This window comes from Octopus bimaculoides, chromosome 4 (assembly GCF_001194135.2).
Source record: "Octopus bimaculoides isolate UCB-OBI-ISO-001 chromosome 4, ASM119413v2, whole genome shotgun sequence".
NCBI lineage: Eukaryota > Metazoa > Mollusca > Cephalopoda > Octopoda > Octopodidae > Octopus > Octopus bimaculoides.
In genome coordinates this window covers 146,033,283-146,043,282 of record NC_068984.1, presented here as the reverse complement: position 1 = coordinate 146,043,282, position 10,000 = coordinate 146,033,283, and the positions used below count along the sequence as shown (strand labels likewise).

General features: G+C 36.0%; 1 protein-coding gene across 9 annotated transcripts in view; it reads right to left on the bottom strand.

The window, feature by feature from the left end:
• LOC106884253 (protein kinase C-binding protein 1) overlaps positions 1-10,000 on the bottom strand; it is a 91,233-nt gene that overhangs the window by 80,608 nt on the left and 625 nt on the right. For 7 of the 9 annotated variants that reach the window (XM_052967586.1, XM_052967587.1, XM_052967593.1 and 4 more), the window contains exon 2: positions 7,127-7,173. In XM_052967586.1, the coding sequence (XP_052823546.1) occupies positions 7,127-7,173 (47 nt within the window). Of the gene's footprint in view, positions 1-859; positions 962-7,126; positions 7,174-10,000 lie in introns of those variants that run through there. The other 2 variants (XM_052967594.1, XM_052967591.1) reach the window with 2 other exon arrangements.

Sequence of the window (10,000 nt, the reverse complement as noted above, 5' to 3'; positions counted from 1 at the left end):
AAACAATAGTCAGTTATTGTGAATTTGCAGCTGTCCACTGGTATTGAACTTGTTTTCTCTTCTCAATAAGTCTGTGGGCAACTAGACTGCAATGGACAAGACATTGAATAAGAGCAACTAGTGAGAAATCCAGAATGGCTAAAATATAAAAGCAATCCCTTAAAAAGAAAAAAAACAATATTTTTTGTCAGTGCATTTACATGAAAAATTTCAAAATGCAATTTCTTCTGTGAAAAGGAAAATAATTGAAAAGTAGATGACAAAAAATTTGATGGGGTTTGACAGAAATGTTTTTTCTTCTTAAATTAAATATTTGAGAAATCCTTTACAAACTATTTTGAATGAAGGTCAGAAGAATAAATAAATTGCATGACATCTCAGGTGATTCTAAAGATTAAAACTTTAATATAATAATAATAATTCTACTTGTTTGGTTTTTACCTATTTTTAAGTAAGAACCACTTGATTTGTTTAACTTAGAAAATGTCAGTGAAAAAGCTTATCATAAATTATGGATTAGTAAGATAAGTTTGAAATTAGGAAAGATGCTTAAAACAATAAATTTATCATAAAAGTAAACTTAATTCATCTCATGCAGCTGGTGGTATTGAGATGATGTTCTTACTGCATGTGTACTTCACATTATTACTATTGTTTATTATTATTATTATTACTACTACTACTACTACTACTACTACTACTGAAAGGTGGAATGTGTTTATGATGAGCTACTAAAATTGTGTAGAAAACATCATTTTTGTTTGTGTTTTAAATAAAATGCAAACCCTTTAGCATGGTCGTTTTCAGCAGGACAAAATGCATGCGACAGAAAACAGAAAAGTATATTTTCTCATACAACCTTAAATAGCTGTAAGTGTTGGTCTTTCCTGCTGCTACCTACTCAAAGATTCAACATGGCAGAACATTAGCTAGTTCTCACAGGGAATGACCTACAAGAAAGGAGTTCAGCAGGCAGGTACATAGTCATTGGTTGATGCAAACCTATTCAACCAATCAGAACTAAGCTCACTAAAGCCAACTGCTCTATTGTGCTGCTATTTATTTTATTTATTTTTTGTAAATGTGTGTGTGTGTGTGTGTGTGTTGGTATCTGTTAAGATAGCATCATATAACTTATTCAAGTTCTTGAGAAATTAAATACATCAAAAATAATGGATACTAAATATAATGTCTTTTAGTGTTACTCAAATAATTTCATTTAGCTGACTACAATTCCATTACAACAGAACAAATCTTTATTAAACAATAAACTCAATGTTAAAATGTTGGAGGAAAACATGTATCAGAAATGGCGAGGCCAAACAAAAGTTAAACATCTGGAATTTAATTTTTTTTTTTTACATATGCTAATATTACTAACTTTAACTATTGCAGTGAAATATTTTCTATTCACTAAATAGGTTCAAATACATTTATGAACCTCAGAAATTTAAAAAATAAAAAACTAGCTAACATTATTACTCTGCCAAGTAAAGAATTAATAACATTAGAAAAAGGAAAGGAATCCTTCCCTTAGATTTTATAATATATTTTAAATGTTTTCAGCATATCAAACTGGAAAAAAAATCTATTTCAACAAAACAGCAGACATTTTATCCCGTTTGCAGTGTTATGTTGACATCTATCCTACAATGTACGCTTGTTGTGAGCATACAATTACTCTTTCACATCCATAACCAGTCTCTCTCTCTCTCTCTCTTTTTATTTTTGTATAATTTTAAGGACACCTCACACCGACAGGAGACTAATTTGTTTGTCTATATCTACCTGATAGATAGCTTCAAACTTGACATTCTACTCACCCTTCATAGGAAGCAATACAAAATACAGGAACAATTCACACACATTTCTAGTCTCACACACATCAATTCAATATTAACTGCAATGGCTTCAAGTTATATTTTTCATCAGAGAATATACAAACTTCTCTATTAAACCTTTATTTTTGCTTAAACAGCTTGGATCAAAATATTTCTATTTTACAAGAAAAGCACAATAACCAATCATTGATGAGAGGGGGGCTGAGAGCTCCATAGACAGGCGACTCATCTTCCTTATATAATTCTCACCCAAGATTAAATTAATTTAAAACAGAGAGAGCCTATATAGTCCTTCCTAACTTGCTTTACTTCACCTCACACTCTTTCATCTTGCAGGATATAATCATCATAATAATGGTATCAGATAGTAATATCATTAGTAAAAGAAATGGAGAAACTATTGAAATATCAAAGATCTAGGAAGAGAAATAACCTGAATGAAGAACCTGAAGACAGAAACAAGCCCTAGAATAATTGGTGCTTTAGGTGTGGCCCGAAAACACACGGAAAAACGCATAATCAAAACCCCATGGTTTATGAATATAACACAGAAATTTGCCGAGTACTTTCAATATTGTAAACATAACAAAATAACCAAAACAAACCACAGCACATAGCCTAGGCACACAAAGTCACACTTGTAGTGCAGTCAAAGAATGTAATAAATACAAGGCTGTTGAATAATAATAATAATAATAATAATAATAATAATGATGATGATGATGAAATTTGACAGAAAAACTAGAAAGCTGTTGACAATGTGTGAAGCCCACCACCAGAAAGTTGATATCAACCGGCTGTACATGGAGAGAGACCAGGGTAGAAGAGGTTTAATTGCTGTGGAAGAAGAGTGTGTACAAACGGAAAGAAAAAAAGCCTACAAGAAATATTTAGAGAACAACACAGAGAAACTACTAAAGAGGGTGAATAAGGAAGAAGTGATCAAGTGTGGAATAGGCGGAAATGGACAAGAATGAAATTCAAAGAGAGCATGTTAGAGGATGTATGTGGAGCAAAATTCTGGGCTTCGTTAAAAAAAAAAAAAACGAAACAGAAAGCCTAATTGTAACAGTCCAGGATCAAATGATAAAAACAAACAACTTGTAAAAAAATATATATATGGAGAGAAAGTGTCAGAAAAACGTAGAATCTGTGAAACTTGGAATGAGACAGTGGCACACATTGTTGCAGAATGTCCCAAGCTGGCACAGGAAGAATATAAGAAATGGAAGCACGACCAAGTTGTAATGGTCTTACACTGGAAGCTTTACCAGAAATAGGGGTTTGAAGCTGGAGACAAAGTATGAATGCTGGAGTTGGAGAATTGTAAGATTCAGTGGGACTTTCCTATTCAAACAGACAATAAGCTGGGAAATAATAGACAAGGAAATGCAAAGTTCCTCACTAATTGATCCACCATGTCCGTTTGATTCCAGAATTGTTAAGAAAGAGGATGTGAAACAAAAAAAAAAATTTTTTAAATACAATTTCTTAAAACTTGAAAATGCAAGAATTTGGAGTTTGAAAAGTGTAAAGTTGTGCTTATAATAATTGGTGCATTTGGAACTGTAAGTAAATACATAGAGAAATGATTGAAGGAGATTGGAATGGAATGTCTTGTAGAGCTTCTGAAGAAAGTTTACCTCTTAGGAACAGGAAAGATTATCAGGAGGGTCTTAAGCACTTGAAAGCTTGTGGGTAGCTGAGATTACAGGTAATCACCTGCTACCCACATAAATCCTGCCAGGAATGAGACTCCCACCAGCAAGCCAATTACTCAATGCATTACACACACAACACAAACACTAATACAATAAAAAGACTGCACCACACCTTAAGAAAAAACAAAAAGAAAAGAAAAAAAAAAGAATCTGACACAAAAGAATTTAGCCACAAGGGCAGCAATTTAGGGGGAGGGGACGAGTCGATTACATTGATCCCAATGTTCAACTGGTCCTTATTTTATTGATTCTGAAAAGATGAAAGGCAAAGTTGATCTCAGTGGAATTTGAACTCAGAATTCTGAGTTCAAATTCCACTGAGATCAACTGTCAAGAAAGAAACAACAATTGTGAAAGTCAGAGAACTGCTGAACAAGTACAAAGATCCTGAGATGAATATGAAGGATGGAAACAGAAATAATACCAGGGATTATCAGAGCTCCAGGATTTATGAAGATGGGAATAATGGAAAAAAATTCACCAATTGCGTCCTTAGCAACACTGGCACCTTACAAAGTCTTGAAGCTCGCTCTATTGGAAACAGTCCACATCTTAAGAGTAAAACATATGGAAAAAAAAAACTGGTGATGTTGCCCTGTATTGGCATCGAAAGAATATCAGACTGGCACAATATTGTGGAAAGTTACTTCTACTGATCAGTTTGCAAGAAATTTGAATACAAAGTAACTGGGTTTAACTGGTTTGAGCATGTTTCACACAGAAGCATTAGCGACACAAACAAATAAATAAATATCATCCTGGTTAATTGACCTGGTGTAACGATTAATATATGAAAAGGTGAACATCTACTTCAATTATTGATGTCATGAAAAACTTAAAAACTCTGATGGGTTAGAGATTAAGATCGAATACAAAAGGCCATTGAAACAAAAAAGAGCCTCAGTAATCACTGAAATTCAACAGATACCTCAAACAACTTCCAAGTCATCGATATGCCAAACAGTTGCAGAATATGTTCTTGGAAAACTGTTGGTATTTGAGACAATTCTCTTGTAAACAAAAACTCAAGTTTCTGTTGAGACAAACTTAAATACAATGAAATGGAAACAATAATGTCTTTACTTTCAAATTAACACAAGAACACAGATTTATAAGGCAAAGGTTGTAGTGAGCTGAATCAACACATTTTATATTACTGGTACTTCATAAAGGATTGTAAATACCACAAAGTATTTATTGTTGTCCACACAGATGTACAGATAGCATCCGAAAACAGCAGTATCACAGCAGACTGAAGTTCAATGAATCTCATTGTCTCTGGATATACAACTATTCTACGTAAGCCATAAGATTGTATATCCTTTTTATGGTGAGAAACTTCCATGTTTCCAGTAAATGGTGTTACCCTGTGTTGGCTGTTTTGGAATCTCTGGCTATACAACCAATCTACATAAGATTCTATGTCCCATTTGTGTGTTGAGAAACTTCCTTGCTTTTTGTCAGACTTCTTGATTCCCTGCATTTTCCAGTCAATGACACCAAAATTGTAAATAATTAGTGTTACTATGAAATAACTGATCATGATTATTTTACTTTGGTAGATTAATGTGGATTAAAGAACTACTTATAAGCACTGATAGCATTCTACTAAAGTGATCTTATTTCATCTTAGTCTGCTGGATGCAACCACTTTCGATAATCCTTGCCAGTTTGTCGTTTGTGCATCACCTATATCCTTATATCCCCTACCTCTACTCACCTGTCCCATCCCACCTCACATTCAACCTCTTGTATGTTGAGGGTATGTCCTGGTACCTCATCACCACTATAGTCTTCTCTCCTTTTCTACCTGGCATAGTCATGCATTTCCTCAACTGCAAAACATCTGTTCCTACCCCTCTATCATATTCTTGCCCTTCAACACCTGACATAAAGCCACCTCCCTCGATACTACCCAATCAAGGGGTTTTATCTTGCAAGCTACTTGGCAACTTCACTGCTGCTGGTGACATGGAAAATGCACTCAATACACAATGTAAAACGGTTGGCGTGAGGAAGGGCATCCAGCTGTAGAAACCATATCAAAACAGACATCGGAGCCTGATATAGACCTCTGACTTGTTGGATCTTGTCAAAACATCCAACCCATACCAGCATGGAAAACAGATCTTGAATGATGATGATTAATGATCAAGGTCCTTTAATCAGTGTCCACAACTTTTTGTGTTAACCGGAGCAGAACGTTAGACCTATCATTCCTTTCTATTGTGGGTTCTACAAGTTTATGCCAGTATCTGTGTTATTACCCAAACCAAACCTTAATTTTCTTTAACATAAGAATACTGAAAGTAAAATCTGGTGTTCTTAAGACAAAAACCATGCAACGGCTACTGAAATATATTGTGGGGCCATAATATAGGAGAGTGTGTGTAATATAAATGAGTTTGCCCATGGACCCCTTTTAATATGCTTATATTTATGTCATCATCATCATTTAACATCCGTTTTCCATGCTGGCAGGGGTTGGATGATTTGACTGGGGACTGGCAAGCCAGAAGCTGCACCAGGCTCCAATCTGATTTGGCAGGTTTCTACAGTTGGATGCCCTTCCTAATGCCAACCACTCTGAGAGTGTAGTGGGTGCTTTTTACATGCCACTGGCACGGGAGCCAGTCAAGCAGCACTGGCATCGACCACGCTCAAATGGTACTTTTTTATGTGCCACCGGCACGGGAGCCAGTCGGTGGGAGGACTGGCATCGACTTCACTCGAATGGTGGCTTTTGAATTTAGTTAACGGATCCCCAGTACTACCTTTGTAGACCACCAGGGGTCCGAAGCAGGTTGGGAACCACTGTACTATACAATGCATGTCTTACCTTACTCTCTAACACACTCTTCTTTCCAGGTATCTACAGCGAGACACCTATCTCTGTCTCTATATTTTAATCTCTCAGCTGGCACCAAACCATCCCCACTCAATACTCCTCTCCCTCCCAGTTGAGCCAGGGTTTTGTCTTTTTTAGTCTTGCAAGACACTTGGTGACCTTGTCAGTGATGGAGCCATGTAAAGAACACCAGAGCTGGTTCCATGTTAAAAGCACTGATGTTGGTACCACAATAAAAACACCCAGTTCACTGTACGAGTCTAGGAGATTTACCCCCCACCAAGGACAATTACCCCTGAGAACAACAGATGATGATTTAGAACTTCTAAATATATTGGAGAGGGGGTAATTGTCCTGATTTGCTCTGTAAAGTGGTCGATGTTAGAAAAGGCATCCAGCTGTAGAAATCAAGTCAAAGCAGACACCAAAACCTAGTGCAGCTCTCTGGTTTGCCAACCCTGTCAAACTGTCCAACCCATGCCAGCAAGGAAAGCGGACACTTACTGATGATGATCCCATATAACGTATGTAGGCACTATATAATGTACTATATGAAGTACATAGAAGAATGTCGGCGCTATAATGCTATCAAAGAAAATGGTGTTGAGACAAAACACAGAACATTGATATTTCAGTAATTCTTCCCCAAACATACCCAACAGTGATTATTTATTATTTTTAAATGTTTACCTTTCAAATGTTCATTTAAAACTTACCTTCTGATGAAACTTGATCCTTCATAGAATGTAACAGCTGCGTGGAACTGAAAATGAGAAAATCAGGAAGAGAGATTGGTTTGTGAGTTATTAAAGACATGGAGACTAAAAAATAAATCCCAATGGAAGATGCACAGAAAATAGCCAGTGGAGAGAAAACCAAGACTGATCACCATTCCTTGTGAGCATGCCCTGCCACTCTCTCCCTCGGACTGGTTAACCATGTGCCTCCTCTATAGCACTACACCCATTATTGGCCTCAATCTTTCTCTCTAACTGGGTAACCATGTACCTCCTCTACAACAAGACATCTGTTTCTATCTCTCTGTCACACATTAACCTTTCATCATCTGACACACGATTCCTCCTCCGATGCCACATCCTCTCTCAAAGGTTCTTTGTCTTGTGAGTTACTTGGTAACCCTACCAGTGCTGGTGTCACTTAAAAAGCACTCAGTCCACTCTGCTGAGTGGTTGGTGTTAGGAAGGGCATCCAGCCATAGAAACCATGCCAAAACAGTCACAGAAGTCTGGAGCAGTCTTCTGTCTTGTCAGCTCCTGTCAAACTGTCCAGTCCATGCCAGCATGGAAGGCAGACGTCAAATGATGATGATGATGATGATGTATATTATATGGTATTTGATATACCTGTATTTGTCAGTGTTGTTTAAATACTACTGGCCACCCTGGGTTGCTTCTCTTGGCTCGTGTTTGTTTATATTATGCGAAAACCGAACCCACGTCCTAAACATTCAACCTTTTTCATTTTCAGGCTAAACAACATGTAGCAGTAGTAGTAGTACAACATGCAGTAGTAGTAGTAGTAGTAGTAGAAGAAGATGCTGATGACAGTGATGAAGACAACAGTGATGATTCCCAGCATCAACATAGGTTTGGTCTGAGTACATGTTTGACCTGTAAGTTGATGTTTCATCACACACGCACAAAGGATCTTGACACAATGACAAATAACAGACTCGCAAACAATTCCCCCAATTTCCCCCCCCCCATCACACCTCCTACTTTGGGCAAACACCAAGTGTTTGTGTTGCAAGATGCTGAGTGAACAAACAATTTCTTTACTTCTTTAAATAAAGCCAAAGACAAGTGAGAGCCACTGAAAGACATAGCAACAATAAATGATGACTAATTAGAAAGTCATATTAATTGAATGACCTAATTAGTGGTGGGGGTAGAAGCATCAACAAAAGGCCAGTGTTTAGGGTATGAAGTGGGTAGTGTAGACAAAAAATAGAGGCCTGCTATCTTAGCTTAAAAGACAGACATGTTTTACTACTGAATCCTAAATGGAGGCTTTCGGATGAATGTTTTGATGTGTGATGGTGTCTGAAATTAAAACCTGGGGAGTAGTGAAGGTAAAAACACTTTAAATGGATGTAGGGGCCCAATTCTATGCATGTTGTGGTTTGCTGTCCATAAATAAATACTACAGGACCCAGTACACTGATTTGTCCAGGGTCCTATAATGCAGTTGAGACAGTCCTGAATGTAATGTAAACAGCACTTGAAACACATTTAAGGGGATAAAAGTGTGAATAAGTCAGACAGATAATGCATGCTACATGGAGTAAAAGCAGTGAGGTTGGGGTAACCCTGTACGGGTTTAGTAGATATTATAATTACTTGTGAGGGATGTCTTGTTTTAAAGACAGGGCTGAATTAAGATGGATTTCATAGGAGATATTTTGTGCTTGAATAATAAAATAAATATTAAACTACCGATGGTTATAGATAATGTTTGTTCCTTAAGTCTCTGAAGATGAGCAAACAAGCAGCTTTAATCTGTGGGTGTCCCTCAGGTGACACAAAATCCAGTTACAGTGGGGGCACAATAACAGAATCAGAACACAGTGAAAGTTGCACACATATATATATAGTTCAAGAGAGAAGGACAGTGCCCATGACCTTTGCAGATAAATCCTCTCAGACAAGTGATATTGAGACAACTAATGTTCATCAGCATGTGTGTGTGTGCTTGTGCACATGTGTGTGTGTATATATATATATATATATATATATATATGCAAACACCAGTGGTCATCAACCTTTTAGACTTTGTAACAGACTGGACATCATGTACAAAACTAGTGGCACACTCCACATGGAAATATTTTTTTTTTAAACTGTTTTAAAGTTTAAAATAAAATAAAAGTATGGAAAAACTATTGCTTACCTTATTATGTATTCTTGTGTAAAACAAAATTATGAATTAACATGTGTTTCAAGATACTCAACCATTATTAAGCATGAGTCTTCTGAGGGTCTTAAATTATATTTTAAAAAATCTATGGCACATCAAATGAGAACCATTATGTAGATTTTTACATACAGCTATATATATGTGTGTGTGTGAGTGTGTATACACAAAAATTTGAAATAAAAGGTTTTTGTCAACTTAAATGAGATCATGAGCTAAAAACACATGCACTCATGTTGCATGCAAACCTTGGTTCTGCTTGAAACTGGGAATTATAACTAAGATTGCTGACATTGCAAGAGAAGATTCTAGACGTGTTTACCAAAAGGAAAAAAAAAAAAAAGAAAATCAGTTTGTTTAAAGAAGAGGAAAAATTCCAAAATTTAAAACAACTGAAATGGATATGGAAAATTTTAAATGCTGAGTTTGATGACAGGAAATAACAAGTATTGATTGCAATAGAATAAATATGGTTAGCACGAATAATTGGAATTTCAGAATATTTTGGTTTTGTCATTTTAAAAATAATTTCAATATTGTTTATTATTTAAATGTAATTTAAAGACAAGACATAAAAGAAATGTATAAAGATGGCTTTATAAGCTCTTCAGCTGGTAAGACAAGTTTGGTTTAAACTAGAAATATTAAAAACATTT